A 15,965-nucleotide genomic window follows, 5' to 3' on the forward strand; every position below is an offset into this window, starting at 1 on the left:
CTTCAACATGTCCTTACAAAAGTATACTTGGCCATAAAATAAAAATCTAGAAAACCCCGAATATTAAAAAAGTAAAGTGCAAAACAATTTCTTGTATTAAAATGTAATACAACCTTTACATGGTAAGAATTATTTAAAAATGCACACAGCACTTCGTAAGTCGTGATGAGCATTGGAAGGGAATTCACACACACGCTCACGTGTTGACAGCTGCATAGACCCACCAGGTCGCAGAGCTGGGCCGGCAGATCTGCACACCTCCGCAGGATTGTCTCAGTGTGAGCAGATTCTAAGCCCCCTCCCTGCACCCATTCCTACGTGCACCATGTCTCCTGCCAGAAGAAAGTTTGCCTAGGCACACAAGTCACAGGAGCGACACCTGCTGTCACAGAACCTGTATATCACCTGGGTCTTAGAGGTGCTATTTTAAAATCAGGTCCTGGAACTGGAAGGAATCTCCAGAGATTATGTGCCCCATCCGCAGTCCTCTGGGACAGTCCTGACTGTTCTCTGATTTGGAGTCCCAGAGGCAGGTGTCTGGGCAGCCTGCTGAAGTGCTACTTCACGCTGGCAGTCAGGACTTCTCCTATTCCACTGCAGCAGATTCAGCCAAAACCACTCCCAGGATGGACCTGGGTCCCAATAGGAAAGGACTTTTTTCTTCCCCAGACTTAAAGGGAGTCAGAGGCCTGGGACAGGGAGGAAGGAACAGGGGAGGGCATGAACTGGAATGACTCTCAAGTCCAAGAGGGCAGCCCCAGACTGAGGGAAGGGTCACCTCTCGGACCCCCAGGGGATGGGGGAGGGGAGAACCTGTTTGGCCCCCCAGGATAGAGAGCGGTGGATCTGGGAGGACCGCAGGCTCCTGGACCAGCAGCTGCCTCTGCTCTGTTTTGGCAGCCATCCCTCATCTAGTTCCTTCCTCCTGCTGCCCTGGCCTCTGTTTGTCTCCTAATCTGTCTATAATGCAGAACCACGAAGAAAAGAAAAATGGGGAATTAGACCAAAAGCACAATAGATTGAGAACAGAAGAACAACAACTAAGTGTTTCGGCTTTCAGATAGTGATTTTGATCGGACAGGCTTTCTGGTCTGCCTGAATGGAGTGAGACATGGTAACTTTACTTGGATCTGAGTCTTTTGGACTACCCACGATTTCTTTGCATCTACGAATTGGTATGAAAAGTAATTCCTCGGGCAGAGTGCATGAAACATAATAGGGAACTGAAGGCATGCCTTCAATTACAGACCATTCCTTTGAGGATGGAAAGGGGGTGGGGATTGTGAAAGTTACAGACTTTGGAATAAAATACAGTTCCTCGTGGGAGGTGGTGTGTGTCTAGGATCTCACTGCTTTCTCAGAGCAGAACAGGAACCTCCATTGTGCCAGACAGCGCATCTGTGAGGGCGGGGTTCCCAGATGGCCGGCTCCACCTTCTAGGTTCCCACATCCTCTGGAGTGGGAAGGAAGTGTGAGACATGGAGACTCTTTCCCACCTCTTCCACTATAGTTCCTCTTCATTTGGGATCCTCGGCCCCGATTTGTTCTGCTTGTCTCCCCTCTGTCACTCTATTTCTTGACCACATCTCTCCTGTCTCTATTCTTTGAAAGCAAGAACTTTTTAAGAGCAAGGGGGATGGCTCAGGAACAGATGACAGGGAGGTTATGGAACCTCCATCCTTGGAGGTAAAAAAGCAGTTGGCCAGACACGCTGCAGGCAGGATGTGCGTGGAGGCGGGAGCCTGGACCAGATGCCTCAGTGAGAACAAAACAGTTTCAGGGTTCTGTTTTCCAGAACCTGTTTCCACCACACTCCTCGCCTCCAAACCTCCTTCTCCACTTTTGCTCAGCAGACATATTAACAAATGTCTACGGGTCTGGCTAATCTCTCCCTAACTCTTCCACTAGGATCTCCTGGGTCTCCTTCCATGGCCCTGTCTCCTATCTGCCTAATCCCATGGCTGAAAGAATACTAGCAGATATGAAAGCTTTGGAAGCTTATGAGCTTCCCCTAAAATCTTTCCACTTCTTGTCAAGCTATCAAACCAGATTTTTCTGCCTTTCCCTTCAAAAGCTGTCCAGGGGCATTTTTTACTCTATGAAAGTTATGCATAATTATAAATCGATTAGGGACAAGCATGGGTTTTTAACAGCCTAAGAAAACAGGATTTAGAACCTATTTTTCAAAATAGGGTAAGATCCCATGACAGCTGTCAAAATAAGCTACCAAGTTTCCAACAGCATTTTGGTGGTGTAGCTAGCTTTGAATCAAAGGTTTTATGAATGGACTCATCAGAATACAAATCTGAAAGCCAGGATGCTGTCTTATTTCTCTCTCTCTAAGGCCTAGCCTGATACTCAGCATGCAGCAGGAGCCCACACATACTGTTGAATTATGAGATCCAGCTTTCTCCATCCCAGTTCCTCGTCTTCTTTTTTAAAAAAATATGATCTTCCTCTTCCAGCATTTAATATTGGCTTTGATGAAATCCCTGCCTGACTTGATTTTAGAACGTTGTTATGTTCAATTTTATTATAAAGTACTCAGAGGAAAAAAGATCACAGTCTGTTTTTAAAAGAAGCAATTTTGTAAGCAAAAATCAAAGTAAAAAAATGAAATAAATGTCAGGACCTAGATAAAGAATTTACTGGTAAAGGAATGCTGATAAGAGTGAATAGGGAAGGGAATCAGTAGCTGGTTCATTAGAGGAAAATTTCCCCCAGGAGATGGAAGGACAATTATAGGCGACAGAATGTAACGTGGCATTGCCTGGAACACTGGGGAGTCCCAAATATTAAGCTTGAGTAAAAAAGACAACAGATATGGAGAGGATTCTCTATTTTGAAAAAGAAGCTAAAATATCCATTGATGTTTTTTCCTGACAACCACCAGGGTAACTGCATCTGTTTGGGACATGGAGCAAGGATTTTAGGGCACAAGCTGAAAGGACAGTGGGGTCACGGAGGAGAGGGACGGAGAGGGAGCCATTTACTGAATCACTTACTGAAGCAATTTCCTCAGCAATAACTTACTGATCAGGAAGAGCAGAGCAATGTGGATTAGTGAGTTCAGAGAAGGACTAAGGAGAACGCGCCAACCACAACACACCCCTCCACTGGGCCTGGATTCCACTGGGCAGGCCCTGTTCGGCCTATGGCAGGTGACGTGGGATCCCTCACCTCCCATGACTCCTTTCAGGCACTTTCTCTGAGTCACAGACCTACATACGGATATGTGTGTAGTCCAGGAAGTGATTTTGTTTGGCACTTGTAGAGGTAATTTAGTAAAATGGAGGCAGGATTTTGCTAATACTTAATTTCCAAAAAAATGACATATTTCTGGCAGGGAGGGAAGTAAATTTGGAACTGGGGACATCTGTAATAAGTAACTCATCTACAGAACTACAACCTGTCCTTTTAGCATTCTTTGGGTTTCTGCAAAGGCTGAGGGAGGCCAGGACTTCATTGGGGGTGCGTTGAGTGTGGCGTCGAGTGTGCCTCAGGCGGCCTCACAGAGGAGAAACCCGAGGGCTTCCAGAACATCTGCAGCCCCCAAATAGGCCCCTTTCTCTCTCGCTGGCTGATAGCCCAAGTCCCAGCATTAGAAATCTTTCCTTTTGGTGTTTAGTCTTTGTTAAAATTCAAATTTCTTTTAGAAAGGAGACTCACAAGACCTCATGAGTATGTGTATCTTAGTGTGTATGCACGTCATGCAGGGACTCAGCTCCCGCTCCCCACACCAGAACGCAGGATATGGTGAGGCCATAAAGGAACAACAACGGAGCCATAGACAGGGGAGTCATACCACTATATTCTCGAGGGCAGGTGGGTTGGAGACACAAAAACAAACATCTGCCAGTACCCCAACAAGGGGTCTTCCTGCACCCCCATCTCGCTGGCGGCCGGGCGAGACACAGAAATTAGGACCCACACGATCCGCAATCTGCCATCCACGCTTGCTAACCCCACTTGCTAGCCGCAATCCACCATCGGCTTTTCCGCCAAACAACCAACCCCCTTGTTAACTGCAATCTGCCCGTACTAGCTCAGCCGCGGCAGTTATATCAGTGGTCAATGGCTAACCGGTTACAGCTGATGGCCAACTAGTCACAGCTGATGGCCATCTACTACCCGAGCCAGCACCTTTCCATGTGAGGCTGAGAGCCTGGAAACTGCTCTCTGGGACTCTGTCCCCACAGTGACCAAGAGGTATAGAGAGAACTACAAAACTTTCCAGCAAAAAGGAACATGTACTTTGACCCTCCTATTTTAGATGTGAGGAAGCTGCAGTCCAGAGAGAACAGGTGACCTGCCCAAGGCCCCAAAGATACTCAGCGGCTGCACTTCCAGACTGCTTTTTTCTAATTTCTGTGACAGGTTTTTGGCCGTAATTAGAGTCTCAATAAAGCCTTGTTTACTAACACCTGTGTATAGATCTGCTCTCACTCTGTAAAATATCTTCACAGCTTTATTGGCAGAATCTGACAGAGAGGACATCATTGCAAACAACTTATAATTCTTTGGCGCCATAACTCGAGAGATATAAGTTCGAGGATCAGCTTTACCATCAGATCTGACAATTTGATTTCTGCAGGTGCAGACTCACGATGAATCACATCAAACCAAAGGTGGTTCCTGGTTTGGCCTGATTCTGGTGAGCAAATGCAGTACTCTGACCTGGCTCCCAGAATGCTCCCTCAACATCAGATGGCAGATTTTCTCTTTATTGCATTTGGTAAATTTAATAAACCCCACATTTCACGTATAAAGACCTTTGGGGAAGTAAACAACACCTGTAGCTTATCTTGTACCACAGACAATGAAAAAGTAATTTCTTCTTGATGAATGTGAGTGCGATGGAATAGCCCACCTGTCACGTATCAGGATGCCTGGTAGGAAGGCTATTGGAAACGTAAAGGTGCTACGAGGCTCTGTAGTTTTAGACTGCATGTACTTCCATCCTATTCTAATATTTAAATAAGAGGGGGCCTGAGTTTCTGAACTGGAAGAGATCTTAGGGAACATCTTTGTTCACTCCCTCCTTTCAGAGATGTGGATAAACGAGAAACGAAGTGACTTGCTCAAGGTCAAACAGCTGAAGACACTGAGGCTGGGCCCTGGGGCGTCTAGGCCAGGGCGCTTTTTCTGTGCCCTCCCTCGTCTAGTTCTTTAAGAAACTGCATGGCCAGCTCTCCTCTCTGACGCTGGCAAGTCAGAAAATCTGGGTTTCACACAACTTGCTTCAAGCATAGTCGAAAATAAGTAAGAAGACACAACCAGAAAGGGAAAGCTGGCGGGGAAGGAGGACATGGGAGGAGCTAAGACCTCGTCCTCCTGCAGTTCATCAGTTTTACTAGTAGCTTGAAAGATAGGCTAGCGAAGGAAGTTGACCAGGAAAATAGTAAGGATTACTAGAATCTTCACTAGCTATTATTTTTAAAAAATGGAATCATGCAAGCTTATTCTCTTGACTTTCTGCTTTCTGCAGTATTGCGTGTCTCTGCTGAGATGGTGATCCAAGGAAGTCCTATCAAGAAAATCTATTTAGATTTGGGGGGTGGATCATTCATTTTCTTCTTTGACATACAAAGACCTTCATTGGTGACATAAAAACAGAAGCTGTATTTCCAAAATGCAAAACAGAATGTTGCATGTTGGAATTTACCTTTAAACCTTAGAATATGGTAGACCCTGATGGTACACGTGAAATGCCTCTATGAACCACTGCTCCACTCGATACAGGCTCATTGGGGAGAGAAATTAAAATCTCAGAAACTCTTGCTTCTGTCCCCAAAGTTAATGCCAACATGGTTTAAGAAACAGTTCCCTAGATGACTTGATTTTAAATCCTCTCTAAGTTTTCATACATGTGTATGTAAATGCATAAACATTTTTTTCTGAAAGGATTCATAGGAATTAGCTCTGGAAAGGAGAATGGATTAGCCAGCACGTGTTTGTATGAAGGTAGACTACACTTTATACTTCGATACTGGGTATTTTATAATGGGTGCTCATTCATGTATTTATTTTCAAAAATGTAAAAGAAAGAAAATTTACTTAAAGTATTAATAATTAATCTCTGGCTAACACATTATTTATAGAAAGAAACCCTAGCCACGTCATTTCACCTAAAAGGTTTTCTGTTTACTTATTTAAAAAATGAGGTGGTTGGATTAGATCATCTCTTCAATTCTATGATCTTTCTGGGTAAATTGGAAAAAAGCCAATCTGAATTAGAGGAAGTCTAAATTAAATTGTAGTTTCTTAAAAAAAATACCATTTTCTAACATTAAGGAAAATTCAAAGTGTCTCCAAGTCAATCTGGCCATTTTCATCAAGACTTGCAGAAGCCTCCCTTTTAAACTAGAAGAGCCAGGAAGGAACCCTGAGAGCGCTGTGTGGTGAGGCTGATCTCTTGGCAATCCTTTTGGAGCCCCACGCCTCGCAATGTACCAAGTACAGCATATTTAAAGCTAAAATGGTTTAATATATATATATTTTTTTATCATTTCACCAAAGTTACTGAAATGAATTTCATGCTTTGTTTCATTTTTTAGCTTTTTTTTAAAAAACTTAATTTTCCCTTGTTGCATGAACAGAGGAGCCGGGGTGGGATAAATTTTTGCTCTTTTTCAGTACGGGCTGAAAGCTATTGTTTGAGGGCTACCAGGTTCCAAGGCACAACAGAAAGACAACATAAGGGAATTTAATCAGTCCGTATTCTAAAATGCAACAAATAACTATAGAAACCTGTTAGAGATCTTTGTAATTCCCATTTCAGGGAAACATTCTACCTTCTAAGTCTTGGAGGTGAGAAGAACAATCAAATCTTTCTGGAGTACCTGGTTTTACTCATGTCCTGACCATCCTGTTAAATGTCAGGAGACAGAGGCCTAGGCGTACGGCCTTCCTGCTAGTCAGGAAGGAGACTGGGTTTTCAGCCGAGGAGCTTAGGGAGCGGCTGAGTGGGCAAACAAGCCTGTGCCAACAAGTCAGTTCAAGGATGTGTTGCTCTAGGAGCATCTCAGTGATGGAGCTGAGGTCAGATTCCTGCAAGGTTTCAGAAAGCTGAGGTACCAGGCAATGAGGACAAGTGAGAGTTTCAGAAAACTGTTAAGTCAAACAAGAGGCTGATGCTGTTTCAGCCCTGACCAAGAATAATCTTAAATTGTTTATAAAAAGAAGCAAGGTTCAGGGGAGACATTGCCTGTGCTCTCTGCCTGCAGTCTCTATCATTCCCATCCCCTAACCAGAGAGATCACTTTCAAGGGCCTTGGGTATTAGTTCATTTCTAACTTTGAGGTTCCAACTGAGCCGGGAGAACACCTGAAAGGAAATGAGTGCTCAGGATTGACAAGATGGTGTCTGCTTACTAAACAGACAACTCACTTCTATTGAGCACAAAAGACCCAATGGATGCTGTTAAAGAGATCTCCCTGTCTGTCACGTTTTATTCTTCTAGGATGGCCCAACATTTTTCCCCTGAAACATTGCTTATATTTCCTAACATACTAGCAAACTGTTTGATAGTATGGAAATAAATTTTATCTGTCCCTTTCTAGATAATTCCAAATTAGACTGAAATTCTATTTTTCCTAATTTATAAAATAGGTCTGATCAAATTTTCTCATAGTTCTCTAGCTATTTTTTTTTTAATATGGCACTTTCTTCATATCACAGCTTTTGCATTTCCTTGATAATATGGTATAATCATAATGGTTCCTTTATGTCAGAGACAAATGTGGAATTAATGTGATTTTTTAACATTAATTTAAAGCAAATTTACGCTATGCATTTGTATTCGATCTTGAGTTTAAAATGAAGCTTTGTACTTATACAAACAGCAAGATGAATGCCTAGATTTTAGAGAAAAAAATAGTAAAAAACTAATTAAAAGATAAATAGATGGGAATTTAATCTCTTCAATTTAAAATCTCTTAGCTTGAATCCCTCATTAGAAGGGCTTCATAAAAAACAAGTTGTAAACATTCTCAATAATTAAACATGAATATGTGATCTATGATAAATTTTGGCCCTTAGGCCATATATGCTTAAATATACAAAATTATTCTTGTACTTAATTCCTCCCCCCTTTTTTATTAGCTCCATCCTCCAGTGAAATGCATCTGTGTGTATAATTACCTTGTTCCTTCCATCTACCATGGATCATATTAAAAATGCTTCTTCCCATAGACTGTGAAGTATTCACTGATAAGCTACAGGGAATTTAGGCTGTAACAGGTCCTTACCACTTAATAATGCTGTTGAGTTGGTTTATGAGGATTGAATTATTCATAGAATATTTTTATATCATGTCACTTCAAACTAAGACTTAGAGATATTAGAGCACCAACAGGATAGTGATGAAGAAAATAGAACGGTTTTCCTTAAAAACCAAACAATCACCTCAGTTTAATGCCTGTAATTTCACATGAAATAATGGCAGTTTACTCTTAAGCTCCATAGTTTTTGAACATGGAAGAGTCTTCACCAACATCCCAAAAATGTCGAATTTCTGTGAGGTAGGAAAATATACTGCTTTGAGAGTCAGAAGATGTGGGTTTTAGTTAGAGCTTGATTTTTGTCACTAACTAGGCTTGTGACCTTCAGCAAGGTCCTTTACCTCTCTGGGACTGTTTGTATTAAATTCTAAAACGAGGGCTTAGATTAGTGGAGGGTTAAGATTTCTTTCAGTTATAAAATTTCATTAGAATTCTATGTTTGTTTAGAAAGTGCAGATAGCAGGCGGTTTATTTTGATGCATGCCAGAAGTAAAAAAGAATAAAATAATTTGATTGTATGATTTGAATCAGGTAAATTAATAGTGTGTAATACTCCCCCACCCCAAATACTTTTGGTTCTTTTCCTATCAGGTTTGGTATATGAAATTTTGATCACTTAAAACAGCTGTAATTTGTGATTAGGACAATTATCTACTGGAGGGGTAAGTGGATATAAACAAGAGAGGGACTCATGGTATATATGCTAAAAACAATGGTTAGTGTCTGGCACATGCAATAATTTTTAATCACTACCCACTGGGATGTTTTTGAATTAATTAGTCATTTAGGTAACATCTTTAAAGTGTTATTCTTTACTTTGTGTTAAAACTAGAATTAACCAGTTATAATGTTCTATATCAATACTGTTAATATAGCAGAATTTTATACAGCAATGTCCTCAAACACAACAGTTTTGACTAAAACCAAATACTTCATAATTCTTCCCTCCGCTATCTTTTTTCTAAATAGGAAGGGCTAGTGGTTATTTTAGCATCTGGGTCATGCACTACTGATATCCTTTCAATCATCTTCAAGAATTGTTTTCCTTTTGTTTCATTTTTACTTAAGAAGAATGACAGAGTTAGTTGGATCTAAGCCTAGCTTTCGTAAGTTTTCTTTGTTCTTCTTCTGTTTGTTTTTTTCCGCAACTTCCTTAGTTCCTTTGGTTCTTGTTGCTAAGTCAGCAGAGTGGTTATAAAAGGGAAATGATTTTAAGGTGACTGAAGACAGATGTTAAATTTGAAGGTTTTCTTACTTTTCAAATTGTACCATTTAGGATCTTAGAAGGTTCAGCAGTAATAGAATCCTCCTCTAGGACTGAGGTGAGTTAAGGAATAGCCTTGAACTTATTAAGGGGGAAAAGTGGGGTATTTGGGACTATGTATGAGTGTGTGTGATGGTTTATGTACACATGCAGAGATGCGTAGAATTAAGTACTGACCAATTTTCCTTAACCATACTTCATCACCTTGGCTAATAAAAGGAGCTGGTTTACACACTGTCCAGAAAAAGACAAAATATATATTTAGCTGACAATGAAGACACAATTTCAAGTGAGGAAAAAGGAGAGGGGGTTGCAGGAAGCTGAAAATAATGGAAGCAAAGTATTATTCTTGACTTTTTTGGGAAAATGTTTGGTGTTTCTGTGTGAGGGGAATTATGTATATGTGGATAATGGTAATATTATAATCCCACCAGAACATATTGTATGTTGTAGTGAAAGACATGTCTGAGAGCTGTCCAATGAGTTACTCTCATTTTTTTTTACCAAGATATCATCCACAGAAAGAAAACTTATACTGGCAAAATGCTGCCCTCTCAAATATATTGACTCCATACAGAATCGAATATTTTATAACCTGAACTGAAATACAAGAATGTAATTAGAAATCATTCAATAGATATGAAAGTTTCAGTGTTATAAATTGTTACTTTCAAACAAGGGTCATTTAATAAAATTTAACCCCAGGAAATAATAACTGGTGCTGGACTTACATCCCATGTATATATATATGGGCTGAAGACACAGAATATTCTGTGTGATTTTTCACTTCATTTTTGACAAAGTGCTACATCAGAACAGAATTACATTTTTTCATACAATATTTAATGTGACTACATTAAACATTTAGTCACCTTTAATGTAATTATTTAAGAGCCAAGTAGATGAAATTGTATTTCACAGAAAAAGGATACTTTAAGATTGAGTCACAAAGTATGTGCTCTGAAGTCACTGGAAAGCACTTGATCACTGTAATAAAGATGGCCAAAGGTTTCTGACTTAATTAAAAATAAGGAGTCATATAAGAAATGGCTTTATTAGAAAAAAATGTAGTGTACACGTGGCTGATTTCTATCATAGAGATACCTCTTGGCTATTTTATAATTAAAATCGGATACAGGGTTGAAGCTTCTTTAGAAGTTAGTGGCATTTCTTCCTATTCTGATATGTGACTTAGGGAAGGAGTTATCTTCATGTGATAGAAACCCTTTATTTCTTTTCATAATTACAATTAATCAATCAGTAGTTTAGCACTGGCACAAAACACAGAGGGTATTACGTAGGTAGTGCTTTGCGTAAGAGACATCACACTTCCAACCCCAGAATCAGGCACAGGTACGCCATTGAGAGTTTAAATCCCCTAGGACCACTCAAATCCCACATTATTATCATTATTACCTAATAGTAATTAAGTTAATGTGATCACCTGTAACCTAACAAATGCAGTTTCTCTGAATGCAGTTTCTCTTCACCTTTTTCCTGTTCGATGGGTAATTCTGAGCAGATGTGCAGTATGCAGTACTGATTTCCAGTCTCTTTTTAAACTCCTTCAAGCCTGTGCTATTAAACTGAGACAACCACATCGAGATAGAGTCTGTCATAGGATTCCCTGAAGCACAGAATGAGGAGGAGACTGAGCAAACACGACCCGGGAAGGCACCAGTTGAACCATGACAACTCTGTAAGACAAAAACACGCAGTTGTAAGCATCCATGTGTCACTAGCAGAACACCACCTGTGTGCTGGGAGCACATTGCTTTGCATTCAAAAGCGCTTCTAATAAATGTGCCCCTGAAGGCCTGAAAACCGGCTGTCAATAAACAGTGACAATCTGGAGTCTAAGTGATGCATGTAATATATTATGGGCTTTCATGTGGAATATTTTTAATCAATATTGTTAATAACTTTTTATCAATTTAATCCACCTTGACTTTGGTGGCAAAGAAATCTAATACTTCAAAGGAAAAAATCAATCACCGTTAAATGTTATAATAGTTTGTTAATTAGTTTTTTAGTGCCCTCTATCACCATCATTCTTGTCCTTGTTTAGAAATATCTGAAGGATTAGAAAGACAAATAAGAAAATCACCTGAGTTTTGAGAAAACATATTTATATATATTTTTGGACAGAAACATCTATTTCTCAGCAAAAACATCAAGTACTAATCATTGTACAAAAAAAATGAGAAAATATATAAAAAATAAAGTAAAACATAAAAAAATTAATCCTAATCCTACCTGTGCATATGTTGGTGTATTTCTTTCTAGCCTTTTCCCGCTTCTTCTGCAATAGTTATGTCTGATGCCAATCACCAGAAAACCTACAAGAATCATCTAAACAGGCAATTGTTGTGATGATTTAAGGGAATTGAGAACATGCTACTTCAGAAATGCTTGCTCATGAATTCAAGACTCTCCCACAGGCTGGTCCTGGGCCTCTGGCTACAAATACACCTTACGAATGCGGCTGCCTCCAGCTGCTTCCTCCAGCTCACGTCCCTGGAGCTGTGCATGAGTTCAGCTTCATTCTACCCCGACCCCCTTTGCCAGTCAATCCTAAGCCTTTGGGTGCAGAAGTGAGCAGCTTCTTTGCATAAAGAGGTTGATGGTGCTGGTGAAGGAATAACTTCTCTAGCTTAATATCCATTTAGCAGTTTCAATTAAAAAAATAAACAAATGAGGAAAACAAGTTCCCTGGTACATTTTTTTCTTTGGGGCACTCCCATAGGTTTGTATTTTCTCTTTGTATTTCTACAGAATGTTAACATTGCCCTAATCTTCAAAACTCATCCTCAAGATTTCCACACTGCTGCTTTAGTTTAATCCATAATTCATATGGCTAAAAGAACAATTTATGCTCAGGAATGGAAATCAGAAAACCAATCAGTAAAAAAAAAGGTGCTGAAATACCTTTTTTTCTGTAATATGCTCACAAAAGCTGCCTCCCTACCTCTCAATTTCTACATTTTAAGAGTCAGACATGCTATTTGTATAGCATATTAACAAAGACATATATTTCAATGGTATTTTCATGCAAAATTGTTTTCTGAGCTTTATTTTACTTGGGCTGAATATAACCTAAACCCTCAAGAAGGCTGTGACCTCTGGGCTCTTATCTTTATTCTGATATTCCCTGAAATACACACCAGGTGTTTTCTGCTTTTATGTTAACCGTAGACTCTCTGAATGTCTGATGATAATTTTAACAGGCAAAACGAAGCAGTGAAAAAAAAAAAGGAAGATAAAAAGCAGCAAAACAGTGACAACAGCATACCGTTTGCGGTGAGCATTTTGACTTTAAGGTCAAATTTTAAGCAGAAGCTTAAAGAAAGCATAGTACTTGACAAAGTCGTGTACAATGACGTTTTCTAGATCCTGGAGACTGTATTTCATGGGGAGCTAGAATAACACACGTGTAGCAACAATCAACTTGTCCTTGTTCTTCTTAAACCCAGTCAAATTTTTGTCAAAGCAAAACTGAATCAACTATTGCCAAAGCAGACCTTTGATTTTATCAGAGTTCTAAAATGGTTCCTTCTATCTCGGTACAGATGAAATCTTTAAAAATGCCTCATAATCGTTCTCTGGTGTCATGGTTTGTTGGTTCATTTTTACTATTATGCCTCTCTGAAAAGTCAAATCCACCTTTCACCTCTACATTTTCCCCAGTGGAAACCATTCACAAAAACCAGAGCTTAGGTGTTCTAATAGGAAATGGCTTGTTTAACAGTTTCACTTGCCTGAGCAGTAGCAAAGTCAACTCCTGTGCATTCTGAGCTCGGTGTCATACGATGGAATCAAACCAAAAGAGTCCCGATCCACTGAAATTTTCTTATTACCCTTTAAATATTTTAAAGTGAGCACAATTTTCAAACATTCCTTCTCTTTGTTCTTAACTAGAGAAAATATAAATCCATACACCAAGGCTCTGTAATTGGCCTCTATATTCCTGCTGGTTTCTATCATGTATTATCTACACTGTAGCCTGAGTACTTTCTTTGCCAATTTATATTTTACTCCGTGAAGTGGGCTCTGCACCAAATGCTGATGCTCTGCTGGGAACGAACTAATTAGGATTTTGTTTATCTTCTCACCTTTTTCTTACAGAAGCACTACTACACTTTTCACCTCATCTTTCTCTTTAAGGATGCCATGCTTTTGGTTTCTACCACCTTCAAGTACTTGTCTGGTCCCAGATACCACCCCTCCAGAACCAACCTACTTTCTTTGGTAATTTAATGAGAATTATGATGCTTTAACAAAATTGTTTCCATTCTCACTCAGGAGGAGCCAGCTGACACCATGATTTCACAGTGTAATTCCCTGCTCCCTTCACTTCACATGAATTACCCAACAGATCTGACCATCACACTGCATTATTTCACTCTGTAGATATAAAACTACTTCTCAGTAACCCACACCTGTTGTACCTGTTCTGGCATTAGTCAATTAGTCAATGAGCTCCCCACCTCAGCCAGGCAGGCCCCTGAATCTTTTCAGCCACAATGTAGCCTCAAAGTCATGGGCAGTTACTTCAAAATAAAAGGACTGAGGTTAAAACAAACAAAAAACCTTTAATGATTTTAGCCAAAACCTGCTGCGAGGCTCCTAAAACAACCTTCACCCCCCAGATAATACAAACTTCAGAATAAGCGACCAACTTATTAAAATAGAACATTAGAATATATTTCAGAGCATATACAAAATATAACAGCATCCCCAACTTGGTTTTGTATGTAAAGTTATTAGAGCAAAACATCACTGTAGCGTCTGAAATAACTCACTGATATTCTCAAAGCAAACATTATAGAAAGCAACTCAGTTTCATAACTACGTTTATACCAGGGAGCAAATAACAATTTCTTTTGAAAGTGACGATGAAAAACCCAAGTCAGAAAAACTCTTAAGAAACTTCTGACACTGTCCCAGATACCTAAAGCAGAATCAAAACAGGACTTGGGACCCAGGGGTCCAAACAAGCCAGTGGAATTGGTACCAAAGCCTGTGTGACATTCACTACCACTGGTGGCGATGGCTGTAATCTGCAAGCAAATCACCAGTGGAGCCGTCCTTGCTAGGCAAGCCAATCTATGTGGTTATGTTGGGGTTAGTCTGTACAGCCCTGAAAAACTGTCTCTGATATAATCTACTATGAAGTAGCTGGCCGTAACCACTAGATAGCACATTGTGGGGAAATAAAAACTCTAGACAGGAAGTTTAGTATTTTTTTGAGAACTGACCTAAAAAAACCCCACAGATCTTTATGATGATTAAAAATCAGGCCTTCCAATCATGTAACTAATAGTTGAATTTTGACATGTAACTTAACTTCTGGTTGAGGTTTTCAAGTTTTAAAATGACAAAATTATAACATTTGAACATTGGTTCTAATAGAAGGGAATTTATCATGAAAAATGTTCATGGTACTAGGCTGTGGAATTAAAAGTTATTTTTAGGAAATAATTTTACAGAATTTTCAGATCTGCAATTTATGTGTGTCATCAGACCTCAGTTATAAGGCATGGGGACTTCTGCTATAGGACTTTGGGACAACACCAATTAATCATATGTGAAAGAAACTCAACACAGTTTTCATAGCTCTAGTAACCTTAGCCTTGGAGAGAGGTAGGATTTATTTGTGTATTCATTAGACACTGTCATGCAGGAACTCAGCTCCTGCTCCCCGCACAAGAACGCAGGACGTGGTGAGGCCAAAAAGGAACACCCATGGAGCAATGGATAGTGGTGTCATACCACTATAGTCTCGCTGGTGGCTGGTTGAGACACAAGAAGCAAACATCTGCCAGTACCCCAACAAGGGTTCTTCCTGCACCCCAGTCTCACTGGCGGCCGGGCGAGACACAGGAAGTAGGATCAACACGATCCGCAATCCACAATCCACTTGCTAACTGCACTTACTAGCGCAATCCACGCCTGCTAGCGTAGCCACGGCAGTTATATTAGTGGTTAATGGCTAACCGGTTACAGCTGATGGCCAACTAGTTACAGCTGATGGCCATCTGATCACAGCTGATGGCCCTCTACTACCGGAGCCAGCACCTTTCCACGTGAGGTCGAGAGCCTGGAAACTGTTCTCTTGGCCCTGTCCCTACAGACACACTCACAAATAAACATATAAAAACATTTCTTTAAAACAGAAGCCTGATGTTAGGAATTTAAATTCCTAACATCAACCAATTAATTATCTAGAAGGAAACAAAACAAGCAATTGGTGAGTGCCAGTTATGCCCTGGTCGAGGCTCTTTCACATATATCTTCTCATTAACTCTCTGAAATGTCAAAATGTGCTGAGATTTTTTCCCCCTGAAAATCACCTCGTTGGATTAAAATTAATTACTATGTAAAGTTTCATTTTTCACAATAATCATGGAGTTTAGATA

The 15,965-nt window shown here is 40.0% G+C and overlaps 1 protein-coding gene across 1 annotated transcript in view; it reads right to left on the reverse strand.

The window, feature by feature from the left end:
• Nucleotides 1-10,581: 10,581 nt before the first annotated feature.
• Nucleotides 10,582-15,965, reverse strand: part of SLC49A4 (solute carrier family 49 member 4) — a 70,228-nt gene continuing 64,844 nt past the window's right edge. Inside the window, exon 9 of the mRNA XM_074330911.2 lies at nucleotides 10,582-11,243. Within this exon, the coding sequence (XP_074187012.2) occupies nucleotides 11,128-11,243 (116 nt within the window). The 3' untranslated portion in view covers nucleotides 10,582-11,127. The remainder of the gene's footprint in view (nucleotides 11,244-15,965) is intronic.

Source organism: Rhinolophus sinicus, chromosome 17 (assembly GCF_057876585.1).
Source record: "Rhinolophus sinicus isolate RSI-liver-muscle chromosome 17, RSI-T2T, whole genome shotgun sequence".
In the NCBI taxonomy this organism is placed as follows: Eukaryota; Metazoa; Chordata; class Mammalia; order Chiroptera; family Rhinolophidae; genus Rhinolophus; species Rhinolophus sinicus.